The following is a 21,081-nucleotide window of genomic DNA, read 5'->3' as shown; positions in this document are numbered from 1 at the left end:
CTTACACCAGCGACTCACACTTTAATCCCTACAGTTAACAGGCAGAGATGGGTGGACACTTGAGTTTTAAATAGTGAGCTTCAGGCCAACCAAGGCTTCTGAGTGAGGCCCTGTGTCAAATAAACAGCAAAACAAGAACAAACTATTGATTTTTGCTCTTATATTTTAAAGTATTTGCACTAAGGTAGGAAGCTGCATGGTCCCCTAGATTATATGATAGGTTTGACTTCCCTACTATGTTGCCTGTGGCAATAGCAAGCTGCTATGATAACTGTTACACTATAAACTTTGTTCTGTGTAGAATACTGCATTTCATTCAAGTAATGAGAACTCAGATGTTTTTCCACTCCACTTATCATAAAAATTAGGTGAAGATGCATGTTCTTTCCATCAATAAGGCACTTGAAAGATTGACTGCGCATTCATAGGCTGTTATTTACAAGGACATCAATACTTATAAAATGCAAAGTGAGTACCTGAATCGTATTGACACTTCAGTTCTGGATTCCTTTTCTTCCCCAATGTATTCAGAAGTCCAAACCTATGTAAGGACTTTTGAAATATGAATGGATGTTGGAGATTCTTTAAGTACTCAGAGATACAAGTGAAGTGTCAAACTTGATTATTGAAATATTAATAGTATTCATTACAATGAATGCTATTAAATTGATTAAACATTGCAGTCCATGACACAATTTAGATGTAAGACACTACCTGTGATTAGGGCTAAAGGTGCAGAGGATTTAAGGCTGTGGCAGACAATGGCATCTGAAAGATACTGGAACACTCTACACATCTCACTGAACTTTAAAGTAGTTATGTTTATTCGTGCTTTGCAGGACTGAGTAATATCTTAATAAGTGAATGTCGTAAAGGCATTGTATATTACTTAGTGCTAAAGATGACACAGTAGCAGTTGAAAGCAACAATTGGTCGTGTCAGTGATAGTTTTTACATTTTAGAAAATATATTTGGAACTTAATGAAAGGTACTCAAATTTCCTATTGTAAAGTACTTTATTAAAATTAAACAGTTTTTAAGATCTGTGAGAAAATGATCAAATTACTCCATCATAATCTATCTTTGACATAATCTGTCTTTGACACCAGCTTGTGCCCTGGCAGCTCTGTTTCCTGCTATAGTCATCAGGTCAGGAGCTGGGTGGCCTTCACAAACCAGTGTCTGAGTAGAACATGCCCTCCTGTCGTTCCTGCATGCACTGCCCTCATGACAGGATGGAAACATGTGGGTACAAGAGACTGGAGACTGCAGGTAGAAAGGAAGGTGACTAAGGGGCAGTCATCAGCCACTAAGAGCCCTGTTTAAGGGACAGTGGTGCTAAGTTAATCCTTGGGTTTAGCATGTTTTCGGGTTGCTCGGCGCTTTATAAGATCTCTCCCTAATTTGCACAGCCTCTGAGTGTGAGTGTGTTCCAGGGAATGTTCACTGTATACTAGAAAAGATTACTTTTCTATTCAAATAGTAAACTAGGAGATACAGAATTGGCCAGCAGAGGGAGCAGATTTATGTAAACTGGGCCATGAAAAATACTTAGCCCAAAATGCCTCAGTGAAGAAGGATCCTCACAGATGCGTACTACAGCACTCTCATGCTGTGCAGAGAGAAAACAGAGGCACCAGGCTCCCAGGGATGCTCAGCTCCAGTCCTTTACATTCCCACTCTTCAGTTGAGGCTGTTTTTGTTTGCTTGTTTTTGCCTTTTGTTTCTTTCTTTGCATTAGTCTTGTGAAATAAAAAAATGTTTTAAAATGCCATAAATATTATTTAGCAAGTTAAAACAAAATTTCAATGCATAGCTCTGGAATTAATGTATCTTCAGGTCAGAAGTCTATAAGGGATTTACTACGTGCAAGGTATCATAAAGTTGTAAGTTGTGAGTGTTTAAAACAAGAAATCTTGCCAAATATGAATAATGAAACAAATGTCTTTCTGCAGAACTCTAGTCATATAGAAAAGTACTGTAGCATCCCATGCACCCTAATTAACATCCTTGGCAGGTGTGCGAGGATATAACATTATCAAGTTTACACATTTAACCAGTTTTGTGGGTAAATGCATATTCAGGATAATAGTCTGAGCATTGGGCAATTTAAAGATAAGCAGCACTTTACTGTCATATAATTTAAATCTGATGAACTGTGAGTTAACTCCAGGATGTTAATGCAGGAAGAAGTTAAGGCATTGAACGTGCTGATACTAGAGTATTCAAAAAAAAAGATACTAGAGTATTCAAAAAAAAAGAATTAATACTTTTCTACTTGTGAAAAATGACTTTACAACTATTTAGGCTGAGAAGTTTTGTGCTATGTAATGAAATAAGTTAGCTTTCATGAAGTTATTTGCCATCTCTTTAAAGACCAATAGCATAGAAAAGTTTCTGACTGTTCATTTAGGGTATTGACTTCAGTCGTTATGATTGAACACCATGATGAATGATGAGACTTTCTAGATCAATTGCAATCTTGAAACAACTAAGACATAAAATAAAAGCAGTTCTTTTAAACCTTGATCTATCTATCTATCTATCTATCTATCTATCTATCTATCTATCTATCAATCATCTGTCTGTCTGTCTGTCTACCTACCTACCTCAAATATAATGATCAAAGAGCTCATATAAATTACAGAAAATAAAGTAGTTGGAATTTAGTGAGAAAAGTACAATCATTTCTCCTATGAGGTCTGATGTACTCATTAGGAATTATTGTTTTCATCATGAGTACTACATAAAAACAATTTCCAAATAAATAGAATCACCAGATATTTCAGTTTGGTGATTTGAGTGTGTTGTTTGAATGGATGGGCACCAGAAATTTCTGAATTGTTCACAGCAGGGTGTCGTATAGCTAGATTAGAAAAATAACTGAGGGCTGGAGAGGTGGCTCAGCCATTAAAGGCTAGACTTGCCACCAAAATATGAGAAAAATAACTGAGGCAAGTAAGAAAGAAAGGTGGATGGAATCATCTGCCAGAGCAGCATGGATTTCTTTACTAAAAAAGTGTTTGCCTAGAGTGTGCCTGGCCCTTGTCAGGTCCTAGGTCTGTCCTGGGGAACATGCAAAGTTCTATTCTATATCATGGGCCCTATAATGAAAAGGAGGAAACATGTTGTTCTGTGTGGTATATCACAGTAGAACTACTTGAATTTTTTTCATTTGCAACACTGTTTTTCCCCCAAGAAAATCATAAGTGATCCTTGGTATTTAAGTGTATAAAATAAGTATGTGAATAAAACCCCTAGCTGTTAAGATGGTTTCATATGTTATGTGACTATCAGAGTTTGGACTTTAAAGAAGTTCCAGGGACAGATTGATTGGCATGTAGAAAACTGATTATCAGTACAGTTTTAGCCTAGAAGACCAAACTCTGATGTAAAATAGTGTAGCATGTATGAAGTAGAAGGGACAGATCTTGGTAAGAGATTAGAAGTTGGGGTGGATAGCCACATGCAGTAATTTGTAGGAAAAAGTAAAAAGAGCATGCATTTTCATATATTAATGCATGTGCATATATGTGTATGAGACAAACAAATATAGCTAATACAGCTTGTAAAGTATTTGTGAATATTTGTGTGAAGGTAAGAGATGCCTTGTCTTGGTTAGGGTTTTACTGCTATGAACAGATACCACGACCAACTGAAGTCTTATATATTAGGGCATTTAATTGGGGCTGGCTTACAGGTTCAGAGGTTCAGTCCATTATCATAAAGGTTGGGAGCATGGCAGTATCCAGACAGGCATGGTGCAAGCAGAGCTGAGAGTTCTACACCTTCATCTGAAGGTTTCTAGTGGAAGACTGATTTCCAGGCAGCTAGGATGAGGGTCTTAAGCCCAGGCCCACAGGGACACACCTATTCCAAAAAGGCTACATCTCCTAACAGTGCCACTCCCTGGGCCAAGCATATACAAACCATCACATGCCTGGTTCCTATTCACCAGGCTGTGGCATATTTCTCACGAGTATGGCATGGTGAAGGCAGAGAGAGACCTGGTCTAGGCAAAATTTATTTGAGAATCTAGAAAGCATAGATTGAAATCTGAATCAGTAGAGAATTAAGAAACTGTGACATGGTTAGAAATATCTGCATGTTCTCTTGTCAGCATTTACTGTTGAAGGTTAGCACCAAAATTAGGACCATGTCAGTTCACCACAAGGTAGGCACTATGAACAAATAATTGCCAGGTAAATCAGTTCTGCTTCATGGCCTTGGCATATGTAGAGACCTGTCTGACTTGCAAAAGACCAGTTTGTACAAAAACTTGGTATTAAAAAACAAAGGCTAGAGATTCAGGGAGAACTCTCAAAGACAGATTTTATATTGATGAAAGACAGAGATTGATGAAGCAAAATGTTGACAGTTTGTCAAAAGACACTAAAAGGATAATAGGTCAGGGTAGCAAAACAGGAAGAATGAAGTGTGGGGGGGTGTATACAGGAAGGGGTTGATCTTGGCTTTTCCTAAGGAGAAGAGTTCTGAGTTGATACACCAGGTAGGAACTTGGAAAGGTTCAGGAAGCGTGACATTCTTAGAATGTGTCACATTGTGGGAAGAAAAACAGTGTGGAAGAGGCTCTGGAGTTTGCAGATCTTGTTTGAATTCCAGCTGGCCCCATGCTGTGGGGTTGCATTAGCTTTGTCATTCACAGTGGCTTTGTTTTTAAAAGTAGATGATTACAGCAGCTTTGCCCAAAATTTATTTTAAGAGTTAGACAGTAATTCATGTGAAGTGTTTGGTATGTAGCAATGTTCATTCAATAAAGTTTGCTGTTATTATGAGGCAGCTTTGATTAATGGCCAAGAACCAGATTCTGAAACCAGACTTCCTGAGCTCAAATATTGGTTCTGCCAATTATGTGCCCCTGATATGATTTATACATATTACTTGTGGCTTCTCAACTGGTCAATAAATTTTTCTTCTTGCCCAGAATAATTGTATCCTACCCAAGTGACATGTATTTAATGAGAACTTTTGTTAATTTATAAGAGGGGCAAAACATGTCCCTAAATTATGTGTGCCTGGGTTTTCTTCTGTCTAAGGCGAGGATAATACCTATCTTTTAGACTTGTAAGTTGAAAGGGTTAATGAGGATGAGCTCTTAGTATACGGCATAGGAAGCATTCAAGCCGCTGTCGTTATCATTATTACTCATGCTCCTAACATTAATAGGAACTGAGGAGAAGTGCACTTTCCATGGAGCACACTGGGGCTGATAAGACAAGTAAGTGATTCATTCATAGGTAAGCACTGAAGACCAACCTCAGACTGCAGAGTTCTATGGAAATGTGAGGCCACAACAGTAGCTAGAAATCCAAGAACTGCCCTAGAGAAGAAAAGTAGTTGAGACTTTAGAGCTTGGCTTGAGACAGGACCAGTGGTGCTAGGAGAGGAGCCCTGTGAACCCCAACTCCACAGTGCTCTATTTTGAGAGAATAATGAAAAGCAATTAAGAAATGGCCACAGAAAGGAATAAAGCTACGGGAACATGTTTTTAGACTGCTGTTAGCATCTGTGTGGAATTAACTTTTGACTCCTTACATCTTGCATTTCCTTATTAGCTGTGTCTTGCCCCTCTCTCTTTCTTGCAATTTTCCTGCTTATTTTTCTTTTCTGTGTGTTTTCTTTTAAGCATTCTATTCTTCTGCTAACAGAGCAGCATAGAAGCATCACAAAGAAAAGAAGTCCTGTTACTGTCTACTGCTTGTCTAACACAGGTTAGACTGATGGGGTTAAAAAATGACTGGCCTGCTTATTACTCTGAAAAGTTTCTGAGAGAGAAATAGTACATACACTGTACAGGAAAATGCTGTTAAAGGACAAAAAGCTGCATGCAGTCCAGCTTTTGTGTCTGTGTGGTTGATGGCAAGTAGAGCCAGTGCAGTATGTGAGGCGGGCTGGTACAGAGAGGACAGGGAGTCAGACTGCAGGCATCGGAGAGCACAGAAATCATAGCACAGAAGCTGTGAGGGAGGGGTGGAGAGAAGCAATGGGGAAGCGCAGAGGACAGAGCAGAAGCAAAGAGTGAGCTGCATGGAGTTAGGGAACGAGGTTGGACACCAAGCCTGCAGACAGGTCCTCATCTGTACTGATAATAGATGGGGAATCACCTGTGAGCAAAATTTTTTGTACTTCATCTTCCTGCCAATGTGATAATTGTTACCTAAATGCTAAAAAATGCATGTAAATTAAAAAAATTGTTAATATGTAAACTAAAAGGCCCGTTGAAGAGTAGCAATTTGGCAATTAAGAACAGGACTACTTCTACAAAATACTGAAGAAAGTAATGTTTGCATTGCTGTTAGTGAATTTTTCGTGCAAACAGCTTATCCTAGTCATCTCTTGGTGCCTTGTCTCTTCAAGGTAGCTATTGTCTTGATATCTGTAGCGTAGAGTAGCATTTTCTCTTATTAGGCTGCCCAACGAACAAGTGTCATGGAATGTATTAAAAGATTTTGAAAATATATATTCTATCATGAGTCATGCAAAGAGACCAGCACAGTGGCATGAAACACTTTGGCTAGTAGTGCCACGTTATTCATGAAGAGCACACAGACAGCATCATGACAGAGCTGAACTTTCAATTGAAAAGCTTCCTGCAATTCAGTAGTGAGCATTTAGAGATACTTGATGTGAATTTTAACTGCATTGTTTCTAAAATGAGAGTGTTGATTGAATGAAATATTTTTTCACTTAATCTGCCTATAGGTTAGGATTCTCATTAGAATCCCAATAAATAATAACAATTGTCATTTGTAGAGTTTTTAATTTTCAGAGTTTTCATATATTTGTTATTTGGAATCAATCATCAGACATGGTATGCTTTCTGCTGAGAATCTCTGAATTTCTTCCCTCACTTTCAGTGTGTCTCTTTGGTTTTCCAAGTCCTTTAACGTACTACTTCTTCAGTAAACGCTCACTGGTGACAGAGTAGAAGGCTTCATGTTAGATTCCCCTCCCTTGCTAAGCATTTTGGTTAAGTTAGGCTTTCTGGGTCATCTCTCCTGCTTGGTAACTATAGCACTGTACAAGGTACCTAACTCTCAGTTGCTCCAATTGAGACTCAGAGTGTAAACTTTGGAATGTTCCTATGAGTATTGAGATGGCAAATATCACATATATGTTACATCTAGAATTGAAGTCCAATTGAAATGACATGTTTTAGTTGTGTATTTGTATTGTTTTAAGAGTTTTTTGGAATATAGCATCCTGAGTGATACGTGGTTAAAGATCAGAAAAGGAAAATATAGTCCTTTATATTTTTTCAAGAACTATGTGCTTCAGACTAGGCTCTCTTTTATCCCAGGAGCTGTTTCAAGACTCTTACAGATAACTGAAACTATGAATAAATTGAATATTCTCTATACTAGGTATTCAGTATACATTTTTACTTGTAGTAAAGTTTTATTTACATATTATGTTTGTAAGCAATTAATAATGATAAAGTGATAAAATTAAATAATTATGATAAGATATAGAAGTATGAATATATGGAGCACTTCAGTATATTTGATAAAAGATTTGTTGTTGGTGCAATATAAATGGGTCAGTAATGCCTTCATTGGCAGGGCTCTTTCTCTGGTAGTATTTATGATGTTAGGATGGTGGTGCTGATAAACAAGCATGGTCTCACTCTAGGGAGCCTATGCTAATGTCTCCTGAAGCCTGAGTTACTTCTGGAGCAGAATGTTTCCATTGTCAGAACATGGTCTTTCTCATTTCTTTCACGAACATATGCACTGTCTTTTTCATCTTTACTAAGCATTTACTATATATTGTTGCCATAGTTCTCAGTTTGGAACTGTGATAACAAAGCTAGCATAAACTTTTCCTTTCATCACAATTTCATGACTACAAAGCTCACTCTAACTGTAGACTTCTGCATAGGATTTTCTTTCTTGATAAGTTGAGATGGCTTACCTTTTCCCTTAAAGGAAGAACTTTACAGTTTCTCTTTGGCATGTATTTGCTGATCTGAATTCCTAGCTTCACTATTCGTTCCCATCCTGGAACCATCATTGAGATGAAGGTTGACTGGAAAAAGCTGGGCACTATTGAGTCTTGCTGTATGTTGTCTGCAGTGGGCTAGCAAGTGCCTAATACACATGTTGTGTCACTTAACTAAGGCATGACTTGTGTCCCAGGTAAGATGGAGCTGAATAGCACACTATTTCCACATGCTACTTAGGCTGGTTGCTAACTTAAAAATTAGTACTATATTTCTGGAATTTTCTCTGTAATCTTTTCAGATTACATTTACTGATGGTCTACGCTGTAAGACAAGGTGAAAGACTAGGAAGATCTGTTTTGCAGACATACTCTCTTTTGACTACATGACTTCATGCCAGTCAGACAAGAAATGATGCTGCCTCCTCTTTCAGTTTTTGAGTCTAGAGATAGGGGAATGGGAGAAATCTTGTCTTTTCCTAAGCAGAAATGTAGGCTATTTTTGAGTGGGTAGATGCTGCCTGTTAAAGCTGTACTGCCTCTGAGCTGCATGGAAGAAGAGGGTATGCTTGGCTAACACTCAAGGGAGCCTCCAAGTCAGTGTCTGGGCATTCAGTTGTCTGCCAGCACAGCTACCTGCTGAGTTTTCACAAAACGGAGGACCACTGTGATGGCAGAGGGAGACATGGATTTGAGGCCTGCTAGTAATAAATATATTTTCCCTCCACCATTTTTTGAACGTTTTTATTGTCCTTCTCTTGTCTCTTTCTCTTCTTCTAAAAAAAACAAATATTAAATATGAAATTAATTTATCATTAAATTAAATTAATTCAATCATTTATTTTAATTTTATTATTATAGTTATTATTGAGTTTTGATTATGAGACAGGTCTTAAGAAAATGGGATTTCTAAGTTTGAAAAACATTTAACTGAAGTTCTCTCTAACATTTATAATTGATTATGAGGGACTGGCATTAAGAACCCATACCGAGACCCTAAGTTTGGTTCCCAGCACCTTACTACCACCTACACCTTTCAGTTCAGGGAATCCAATATCCTTTTCTAGATTTTGTGGGCATCTGTATTGCAGGAAATATTTTTAAAAATGAACCTGCCAACTCTCCATAGTGCCGGACCATGCTTCTGCGGTCCTGCCCGCCTGCCAACTCTGCAGCTAGCCCCCACAGCATCTGGCTCACTTATCCCTCGAGCCAATAGTTCCCTCTCTGCTATAATCCCCTGTAATGGGCGGTCCCACACTTCAGTAACCAAATAGATACCTGGTAGAATCAAGACTCTTAATGCTTAATTATCCAATCAGATTTATGTATCAATAATACCACAATTTACAAGATGCCAATACAATAATTTCGGAGCCAATTGATAATGATAAAAGCTTTATCCCAATATTTCTAATCTTGTGAAATCATAGCTACTTGTGGCTGGAAAACGTGCGGGTACATGTCAACGGCCATCTTGCGTCTCTTCCTCTGAGAGGCTCTCACTCTAACCCCCTTGCAACTCTTAGCTCCGCCTCCCTTTTCCCTGTCCAATCACAGATCTCCTCTGCACTAATGTAATTGGACAGGGAAAACCCTGCAACTCATCCATACTCATGTGTACATCTATCTACATACCCACCCCCCATATAAACATAAGTGAAAGTAAAAATAGTTTTAAAGACTATAAAAGTAGTTGGTGTAAAGTGGTTGGAGTACAGTGAGTTTGTATTTTGGGACACTTATGCCCACAGAAAAGGCATACACACTGGTGGCATAAATGCTTATACAGTAGATAAATATTCAGTGTTTTGAATAGGGTCTTCAACACTTCGCAGCCCGGACAACAACTTTTGCTTTCATTTAGTTCATCAGTACCTGAGATGATCTTACAGTCGCAGATGATGGAATAACCCCCTTTGATGAAATCCATCAATTGCTTCCTTTGCTGCATATAGACTGCGGGCTGAATTTGTACTTTGAGAAACAGCATCAGAGTAAACTAAAATTTCACTATTAAAATTAATAAAATGCCCACCTTCTCATTGATTATTGAGGGTAGTTTCTCAGGCTTACATCGTTTTTGTCTTTCCTACTTCTTTTCTCAATATCTTAACTGTTTTTTGAGAATTATAATCAAGAACATCATTGACTCCCACTGTTTTACCTTCTTTTTACAGTTGGAAAGTAGACTAATCTAGCTTGCTAGGTTAGACAAGTGTAAATTATTCAAGTGTCCGGTTCACAGCTGGAGGGGCTGTACACCTTTATATTACACTTCCCTGACTACCCCATTCTGACACGTCTATCTACAGTTCATGTATTGTTTTATTCATCTCTCAGGAATGCTAAAATTAAATGTCCTGTTTTATTTGTGACACTGAGCAGGGGTCGCCTTCTCTCTTTTCCCCATATCCAGGTGATTGTTGGTTTTCACACACCATAAGCGACCTTGCCCTGTATATCAGAGTAGGACAGTTTCATTCCTCTTCCACATCAGGAAAAGAATGTCTAAATTCAGAGAAATGAAAGAGATGGTGGTTATTCTGAAGCCACCATAGTAGACAAAAATAGTAGATTGTTGCCACAGTTAAATACTGGGGTTTATATAGCTGTTTGAAAATACTCACATCTAACTGATCTCAGTACTTTGGTATGTCAGGATATAGAAAAATAAGGTTTGAACCATTATAAAAAAAGGTTCAACAGTAGAGGAAGGATTTGTCTATACTATTATTTAAAGGAAAATGTAGTGAAGTTGCCAATATGAAGTTATTATATGTATTTCTCTTTAAGGAGAGTTATTTTGAAAGGATGCAGTAACTAAAGTAACATGCAGATTGTATAGAAAGGCTGAAACCAGGTCATGCAGGATGGGAATAAAGGTGAACTTCAAACTGCATATACATTAGTGTGATGCTTGAGATTCTAGTTTATTTATGAATATTGAATTATATGTGCACAGGCATAGAGTGGACCCTCTATTTGATTCAACCAGTCCCATAAAGAGTCAAGGAAAACAAACTTAAAAGTGTTTATGCTGCTCTTGTCCAGGATCCTCCTCGTCATTGGTCCCCAAAATCTAAATACGATAGCATTTTATAAGAGATTTGGGCATCCTAGGATTTTAGTATCTGGATAGGTTACTAAACACATAATGATGGTGTTAAGAATAAATGCTTGTTATATGTAAAACTAATAGTATAATGTAATTCATAAGTCTTGAGGCTACAATACATTTTTCTAAAGGCACTGGAAATACTTTGCCCTCTTCAATTGTTAAAAGCCTAAGTGTATAGTTTACCATTGATTTTTTTTTTTTTTTACTATTAAACATGTTATCTCATAAAACGTTGGGTCCCCAATATGGATTTAATTACCACTCAAGACAGCTTATCCTGAATGATTAATAAACCACAGCAGCAGCCATTTCCTTTGCTCTCTGCATGGCAATGGTATTTTTGGAAATTGTGCTGCCTGTGCCAAGTTTTATTTGTAGATAGAACGGGAGTTGTTAATGGCCTATCAATTCACAAGAAATCTTTGTTCTTTTATTAAGAGCATGCCAGATAACTAGTTCCATTAGAGTTTTCAATAACTTCTTGTGCTCTTAAAGCAGCCACACGAGCCATATAATTACTTCATTCAGCAGAAATTGTTGCTACAAAAGCCTTAGGAATACTGTTTTGCTTCCTCCTCCTTCTTCCCTTCCCTTCCCTTCCCTTCCCTTCCCTTCCCTTCCCTTCCCTTCCCTTCCCTCCTTTTTTCTTTTTCATTCCTTCCTTTATTCTCTCCCTTCCTCCTTCTATCTCCCACTTTTTTCTGTTTGTTTGTTTGTTTGTTTATTTGTTTGTTTTTTGGTTTAATCATAGACAAAGGCATACATAGTGAAGGGTTTTTAATCAAAGTGAAAATTTTTATTTTATGAAAATATTGCTATCTTCAAGAAGAAAATTAGCTCACTGTCATCTTCAGTGAGCTGATTGAATAACTCGCAGTGTACTCATGTTTTGATATACTGAACTTTTAAAAATGAACAGGGTGTGTTAATTAGGAAGAGCATGGTATATTCAATTTCTCAGCCACGGGGATGCCTCAATAGGCATAATTGCAAATTAGCCTGATGATCAGAGTTCGATCCCTGAAACCTGTGTGTTAGAAGGAGAGACCGACCTTCTCCAAGTTATCCCTGACCACTCTGCCCTGCACACATAAGCTAGAGATTTACCGGGTACAGAGTGCCATAGTTCCTGAGGCTATTGAAATTGGTCAAAGGAGATAGGTAAGCAGCTAGAGCCACAGTTGTCAAGCTATGTGTCACAACCCTTTTGAACCCTTTTGGAGGTCGAATGAGCACTTCCCTCTCTCCTTAAGCACAAATATTTACGTTACAATTCATAACAATAGCAAAAGTACTGTTATGAAATAGCAATGAAAATAATTTCAGGTTTGGTGGTCACAACATGAGGAACTGTATTAAAGGACCACAGCCCTAGGAAGGCTGAGAACCACTGAGTTAGAGGGCGATGTTGATTAACATATAGTGAATGGACTCGAATCTGTACGGAAATTTAGTTTGGATAAAAGTGGCATTCCGGGGGAGTAGGGAGAAAAATGGATTCTTTAAGAAATGGTACTGGTGGATGCCAAGAAGATCTTGCTGACAGGAGCCTGATGTAGCTCTCTCCTGAGAGGCTCTGCCAGTGCCTGACAAATACAGAGGTGGATGCTCACAGCCATCCATTGGACTGAGCACAGGGTCCCCAATAAAGGAGCTAGAGAAAGGACACAAGGTTTGCAGCCCCATAGGAGGAACAGCAATATGAACCAGACATTTTCCCCAGAGCTCCCTTGGACTAAACCACCAAAGAGAACACATGGTGGGATTCATGGATCTAGCTGCATATGTAGCAGAGAATGGCCTTGTGGGACATCAATGAGATGAGAGGCCCTTGGCCTTGTGAAGACTTGATGCCCCAGTGTAGGGAAATGTCAGGACAGGGAAGTGGGAGTGGGTGGATTAGCGAGCAGGGGGAGAGGGGATGGAATAGGGATTTTTTGGAGGGGAGAGAATAATATTTAAAATGTAAATAAAGAAAATATCTAATTTTTTAAAAAGACAAAAAATTAAAAGAAAAAAAAAACGAAATGGTACTGGTACTGGTACAGTTGGGTAACTATTCAGGGTAAATGAATGAACTAGTCACTAACTTTTACTACTTTTATTAATGTGTTTCAGTGTCCAAAATGATGTCATACATGTTTTAATAGGAAACTCTAGTGGATAGCTTTTGATTTTGAAGTGAGAACAATGTAAGCATAACTCAGAATCTAGAAGCAAGCAAGTTGGATGAATTTGCCTGCATTATTTTGTTTGTAAGGCCTGAGAACAGTATGAGTCTTGATGTTTTATGTGCATGGACCCAAGATTGTTTTAGGATGATGTTCTAAATTTAGTGACATTATATTGCAAGTGTTGAATTGGTGCAGATATTTGTGGGGTGAGAGAGGGATGTATGTTTGTGCATAACTGTCAGTATCTCTTCCTAGCTCATTTAATGTTTGATAGAACTTCCCTGTAGTATTTGAGTTTTACATGAGCATATATGAATAGCAATCTGAATCTTATATCAAATGAATGAGAACTTATATATGAGATAACAAACGTGATAGCATGTAAGAGAGTGCTTAGTGTCTCTGGACCCTAGGATTGTTTGATTTGGAGATGATGGTGTGCTGTTACTACCTACCTCTTATGGACACCACAATGCTTTTATCATCAACAATAACTTTTTCTCAAGTCATTAAATAAAATGGGAATTTACAGGGTCTAAAGGATATCAATGCATTTATAACCTGGTTATTTCTTAGCTATTTTAGCCAGTTATGCATTTAAAAATTTGTAAATCCTTAATGCCCACTCTTTCTTTAAAAAATAAGGCCATGTATATGCTAGAGAGATTAAAAAATGTGTTTTGTTTTGTCATAATAAATGACGACTAAATCTGCTTCATGACTCATAATGTGTTCATGCTCCAAGCATTTAGAAAGTGCAGTTTTCAAATGTGTATTTAACTGTATGAAACAACTTTATTTCAAACCTAAACCAAGAGGAATCAAGTGACTCTTAGAAAGCATTTATTTAATATTACAAGCACATTTATCTTAGTATAGACTGCAAAATTCACTTGAGTGAAGTAGCAGCCATGACAGAACATGTGGAGGGCTCCCCTGGGCGTAGTCCCTCTGCTCCCTGGAAAGGCATCTTTCATCAGGCTTGTGATGGGAACCAGGTGACAGCCTGAATAAGCATGAACAGGGGAACGTAACTGGTAATCCTCTAATATCTTATTTAGGTCTTAAGTTTTGAATTAACTGAGTGGAAAGAAGTAGACTTATTAAGGTAATTTTTTTAAAGCTCAATTTAGCCCATTAAAATGAATGCATGATTATGTACTTAGGATTCTCACTGAATCCAGTAAATGTGTGAGCTGATAGATGGTTTAGAAATTAAAATTGTAATCCAATGAGAGCTAACTGGGCAAAACAAGTAATTTTGATTAAACTGACTTTGGTTCATATTCACTGTTTTCTCCATCTTCTGTCCCCTCCCCCCTTCTAGGTCACAGTAATGAAAGGCAGTAATAGAAATAAAGACCATTCAACAGAAGGAGAAGGGGAGGGAAAACGACCAAAACGGAAGTGTCTTCAGTGGCATCCGTTGCTAGCTAAGAAACTTCTGGACTTTTCAGAGGAGGAGGAGGAAGACGAGGAAGAGGAAGATATTGATAAAGTAAGCCTTCCATTCACCATACCTCAAGTATATTTAGGCATTAATCATTTTCTAGAAAGCATAATAGAAGTTTCTATAATTTAGTTCCTGCTTAACTCCTAAAATTTAGCCTTCGTTGTTCTTCTAATATTTTAGAGCACAAGGAATCTGTCTCTAGCACATCTGTCAACTCTCAGAAGATTGTACTGAGATTACAGTGGGGCTCTTCATGAAGCTTTGTGTGTTTACCTGTGCCCTGTACTTTGCTTCCAGCCCAGATTTGGCCCTTGCCATTAGGCCGTTTCTGAGCTCTTGTTTGTCTTCACTGCAGTGCATTGTGGTATCTGGCTGTACCCACTCCCGTCCCTGAAGACTGTGGCCGCACTGCAGTCTTCAGAGTTCCCTTCTTCTCCGACCCCTGCTTCCACCTCCATCCATGAACAGCCAACCCCAGAACTTAGGATCATTGACTTTTTATTACTTCAGTAAGAACTACCTCCTTGGGAGGCCAAACTTGTATTCAAGCTAGGATTTCTTCATTGCACTCACAGCTGTTTCCCCCGTGGTTAGCTGTACGCTTGTTGTGTTTGCCTTTCTGACCTGAGAAGCTCTGTGATAGTAGAGGGTTTGCCCCTTTGTCCAGTTTCTGCTGCCTCAGAATCGTGTGGTGCCTGGCCCGTAGCAGACGTAGAGTATGCATGCACTGAGTGGAGGAACACAAGGCGAGTGTCTGTCATGGCAGATTATACAGGTATATGGCTTTCAGTGTTTTTCAGGCCGTGGACATCCAGTCAGCTTTCTCTGAACAACAAACATCTAACAGAAGTCATCTTCTGAGGAGTGAGCCCATTCCCACATACGCCCTCTCCCACTATGTAGACAGTATTTTGTTTGTGAGGCATGTTTCAGTGCCTGTTTAATTTGAACATTGTTTTGAAAGGGAAGCTTCAAATGATGCCACTCTTGTTTTTAGGAAATTGCTGGCTTTATGCTTCCTTTGACGTTTCTGATGCATTTGCCTGTTGATTACTTGGTCGTTACGCTTGTCTCCTCTAGCACTTTCTTCTGTTTCTATAGCTTTCTTCACTTCCATTCTTTCCTCTCTTCTTTCAGTTCATTCCCATATATTACTTTACCCTTGCATATTAATGCTTACATCTCTATAAACAGTTTTACATCTGCAATCTCAGCATTTTGGGAGACTTAGTCAAGAGGAGTGAGAGTTTGAGGCTAGCTTTGGCTGTGTAGTAAATTTTGTCTCAAGAAATTAAACAAAAGTAGCTGTCCCTGAGCCTGGATCTTTAATCTCTGTCTCCATTATGGATTCTTATCCTGAACTCTATTCTCATATTTCAGACTGTCTACTGTATCTCCATCTCTATTTCTGTACTCTGTCTCTCTCTGTCTCTCTGTCTGTCTCTCTTTCTGTCTGTTAGGAATGTTGGTTTCAATGTGCTCAAAACTAGGCTTTTACTTTTCTCCTCCACATCTTGTCTGTCTTTCCTTTATGAGTAAAGGCAACTACAAGATTTCCAGTTAATGCTTACCTTGCTTGATTTTGCTCAAGCTTTCTATCTATCCACAGTCTCCCAGTTGTACCTTTCAAATCATGTCTTTTATGTGACTCCTTTTTGAAATTCCTTTTGAACTACCGTGGTGCAAGCCACCACTATTTCTAGCAGAAATTGTTTTATTCCCACCCATCTTCCTTCCTCCATGCTTCCTCTTGTATTGTCTGCTCTGCACAAAGCAGTCACAGGAATCCCTTTAGAATGGGAAGCCCGTCACACCACCTCCCTGCTTAACAAGGGCAGGGATTGTGTCCTCACTGCTCTGTTAAAACGGGGCCTGGCCAAGGCAAGTCCCCAGTAAACAGTTGTTGAGTGAAAGATTAAAGAACAATTTACTCTGTCTTAGAAATGTCCCTATCCCCACCATTAGTCTCAGAATTTTAGGTCATTAATATCCAGATATTATTCCACTGGCAGGTGTCCACTTAGCTACCAATAGTTACTTCAAATACAAATTACCCATCACTGTTTCTTCTACCTTTCATGGGATTACTTTTCAATTTTAAACTCCAGTTAAATACCAACTGCTCTTGATTCTATCTTGAATATTATCGCTGTCCTTATAGCATATTCCTATTCCTCTTTTCTGGATTTCTACTCTTTTCCCTGGACGTTGGAAGTAAACTTAATTGCCTTCTCAAGGTTTGGTTGCTAAGATTTACTCACAGAATCCACACTCTGCAGTATCAGCAGCCGCTCTTTCTCTAAAATACAACTCTAACACTGTCCATTTACACATGGCTCTGCATTTGTGTTAGGGACTTGTCTTGTTATTGCAACACAACACCTGATAAAAGCAACATGAGGCAATATGTATTATTACAGTTCCTGGACATGTAGTCCAGCATAACAGGGAGAACATGGCAGCAGTGGGAGGAGACAGCTATCACATGGTGTTCATAGTATGCAGAGAGCAATGGATGTTACTGCTCAGCTCTTTCTATCTCCTTTAACCTAATCTAGAAAACTCCATAGCAGAGATTTTGTTTCTATGATGACTCTAAATCCTGTCAAGATTAACTGTAACACCAATGCATCCATCTTAGGTACCAGTATTTATATCTTAGAACATTTTAAGAGGTGCTTGGTAAATAAAAATAAAATCAGCTGTTTTTAATCTTCATTTTCTTGTTGTTTATGTAATTGCTTACTTTCCAGTTGACTGATTTAATGAAATAACTATAAAATTAGAAAGTAGTTAAGAATTTTTGATGCCCATACTTAGAACAATAAAATGCTGACAGTTGGTTTCAAAGCAACAACTGGTGTGTGGATTCAAATTCCCACTTTTCACCAAGGCAGAGAACATTCTTCACAAAGTGGTCCATATTTTCTACCACCTTCTTACCAAAACCTAGTCTCATTTCCTGTATTGTTCTATAGAGCTGTATGCTGATGATTGAAGTTTTAAGCCCCTGTTTCTGCTTCTCCCCACATCCCTACTGATCAGTCAACATGTTCTGATCCAACTTTCATAATCTTCTCTAGGAAGGACACCCTTGTCCTTCTGTATTTACAAGTACTTATCAGCAAATTGCTTTCTAATTCATTTGTTTATATGCATTTTCTCCTTCAAAAATAGTTATTTTCCAGCATATAGTTTGAGTTTTATAATATACACAAAAGTTAGTTATTTCTGAAGAAAATTGGATTATTTCTATAATTTACATAATACACTTATTCGTAATTTTCCTTAGCTTCATAGTTTCAGAATACCAAATAGATATCATTTGGAAACTCTAGTGATTATATACATAATGTAGGAAATAAGCCTGTACTCTTTATTCTCAGTAATTTTAATATTTCTGAGCCAGACATAGTTTCTAGGCTTTTCTTTATTACTTGTGTTTGAAATTAATTAATGGTTCATTTGTTATATTTCCAACATTTACTTAAAAGTGTTCAAAAGTAGCTAACTTGAGTCTAGAAGGTAGCTCAGAAGGTCAGCACACTTACCATGCTGACCTGGAAGTCACCTAAAAATTGATGAGAGGACCAACTCAACAGAGTTGTCATGTTGTGTCAAGGGTACACTCCTCCTGCCACCCCATCATACCAACATTCACACACTAATACTAGTTTTTAAAAAATGATAAGTTGGAATAAGCAAGTGATTCACTATACAGTGTATGTTTCCTGCTTCCCGGGAAATATTGTGCGAAGGAGCACAGTCACCTGCTACTTGTGGTTCTTGCTCTCTCTGGGCACTGGTCAGGAACCGCTTCAGAGCCACAGAACCAGAAACTCAGAGCCTAGCAATCCTTTATTAACAAGGACTCCAGAGAGTCTAGTCTACTTGTTAGGTATCAGGACTGCTGCCTTTCTGAGTAATGCAGACTGATGACTGACTACCTTGAGCCTTCTTGGTTTTGTTCATAGAATAAGAAATGAAAACCACAAACTTATCCAATCTGGATTTCTGCACATGATTGTGTTGTTAATAAGAAACATTGCAGAATTCTACTTTAGTCTTAGAGATGCTGCATTCACAATATTTTCTGAGATCTGTGATCACAGATTGTGCTTCATGCAATTTAATCTGGCAGTGATATGCTGGAAGTGTTATGAGGAGGGTTCAAACGAGAGAGACTAGGCCATAGGCCAACCAGCCTGAGAATTGCACAGATTCAGAAGGGCAATGAGTAGACTTGGTGCTTTATGGAAGACCTCAAAGACCTTGAATAGTAATCAACAAAGTGCTTAGGAAAGAAAGGACTCAAAATTAAGGTTGACTGTTTAAGCCTAGGGGAATTTATCCGGCTTGTCATAACTTCTTGGAAAATAAGACTGATGTTTATGTCTTTAAAGCTGTACTTTGAAGTTCTTTAAAACAATTGTGTAAAAGGTTATATTGATACTTTATATAAAAAGCTCTACTTCTGGCATCTGCAAAATCTTGAATATTCTATATTTGCGTTTTATTATGTTTGCTTTCTGTGTGGGTAGCTATAAGGTATTGTGTTTTAATGAGCAGAAAAGGCGAATATCCCTGTATTTTCATGTGGATATCATTGATCCTGAGACTCATAAACCACAAAATCATTTTTTTTGTTCACTCTTAGCAATTGGTTAAATGTTAATACCAGATAATAAGTTAGCCTCTGCAGTTATAAAGGTAAATAAAAGAGTTTTGTCCTCAAAAGGCTCACTGTTTAGTGAGAGAGAAAAAAGGTAAGTAATTATAAAACAATGTAATATATGCTATAATACAGATATGCAGAGGTTACCATGGAAACTAAACAGGACACATCATAAGCTAGTTACCAACCACCAAGAGTACCAAGAGTAGTTAATGATCTTTTTTAAATTACATTTTCAGTTTGTTAAATGTTTAAATGAAGCTAAGGAAAACAATACAATTTGCGAATCAAAATTGGTTGTTAAGTCAAAATAGTTGGAGCTGTGTTAAAGTACAGGGCTTTTGCTTTGGTTGGTGGTAGGTTCAACTTCTTGAGGCGGATGGCCTAGAGCAAGATGTTGGTGAGACTGAAGATGATGAGTCACCAGAGCAGCGAGCCCGGAGACCAATGAATGCATTTCTTTTATTTTGCAAGCGCCATCGCTCCCTTGTCCGACAGGAACACCCAAGGCTTGATAACCGAGGTGCTACCAAGATACTAGCTGATTGGTGGGCTGTTCTTGATCCTAAGGAAAAGCAGAAATATACAGACATGGCCAAGGAGGTAGGTTACAAGGACAAGGTATGATGGTAATTATGGAAGCCAGTTCTATAAAGCTTATGCAACAAAAATGCAGTGGCCCTTGTTAATGGTGTCATCTTCTATTGTCATCAAATGCTAAGGAAAAAGATGACAGCCTAAGAGAGTTTTCTTCTGATATCACAAGAATAAATTAAGTTTATCACAGAATGATAAAGTTCTGATGATAAATAACATTTGTGCACATGCGTGTGTATTAATCTCTAGTCTCAGATTTTTTTTAAATTTTTTTCATTAGATATTTTCTTCATTTACAGTTCAAATGCTATCCCAAAAGTCCCCTATACCCTTCTCCCGCCCTGCTTCCTAACCCACCCACTCCTGCTTCCTGGCCCTGGCATTCCCCTGTACTGGGGCATATGATCTTCCCAATACCAAGGGCCTCTCCTCCCAATGATGGCCTACTAGGCCTCTTCTGCTACATATGCAGCTAGAGACACAGCTCTGAGGGTACTGGTTAGTTCATATTGTTGTTCCACCTATAGGGTTGCAGACCCCTTTAGCTCCTTGGGTACTTTCTCTAGCAACTCTGTTGGGGGCCCTGTGTTCTATCCAATAGATGACTGTAAGCATCCCCTTCTGTATTTGCCAGGCACTGACATAGCCTCGCAAGAGACAGCTATATCAGTGGTTTGTGTGCCTGCTAGCAATACCATTGGTAAGAGCCTTGTTTGTATAGTGTACCATAAAGCTAGGAAACCCATACATGAATGAAGCAGGATTGCTGTGTGACATTTAAATAGTTGTAGTTGATGAGAAACATTTCCACGTGGGAATGTGGCATGTGAATTCCCAAATGATAGCAATAACTAAATATATTCAAAAAGTGCTGTAGTAGATTTGTTTCTACAGTAATCTCGAATTAATATGAGATCATTGTACATTAAGTATGAGCAGACTTAGGTCTAGGTAAAGAATAAGTAAGTAGTGTCATTGTTTTTAAGTCTGAACGGAATATTTCTAACATTATTTCCTTAGTGTTTCAGCTTGGGAAAAAAAAAAAAACTTGATTCATAAAAATCCCTGCCACTCCATTAACTTCTGTGGGGAGGAAAAA

General features: G+C 38.2%; 1 protein-coding gene across 14 annotated transcripts in view; it reads left to right on the top strand.

Moving 5' to 3' along the window:
- The window catches only part of Bbx (BBX high mobility group box domain containing), a 243,810-nt gene that overhangs the window by 137,559 nt on the left and 85,170 nt on the right, over positions 1 to 21,081 (top strand). For 13 of the 14 annotated variants that reach the window (XM_029470820.1, XM_021185666.1, XM_029470809.1 and 10 more), the window contains 2 exons: positions 14,585 to 14,755; positions 19,746 to 19,988. In XM_029470820.1, coding sequence (XP_029326680.1) covers positions 14,594 to 14,755; positions 19,746 to 19,988 — 405 coding nt within the window. In that variant the 5' untranslated portion in view covers positions 14,585 to 14,593. The remainder of the gene's footprint in view (positions 1 to 14,584; positions 14,756 to 19,745; positions 19,989 to 21,081) is intronic. The other variant, XM_029470819.1, reaches the window with a different exon arrangement.

Source organism: Mus caroli, chromosome 16 (assembly GCF_900094665.2).
Source record: "Mus caroli chromosome 16, CAROLI_EIJ_v1.1, whole genome shotgun sequence".
Lineage (NCBI taxonomy): Eukaryota > Metazoa > Chordata > Mammalia > Rodentia > Muridae > Mus > Mus caroli.
This window is presented reverse-complemented; position numbering and strand designations above follow the sequence as displayed.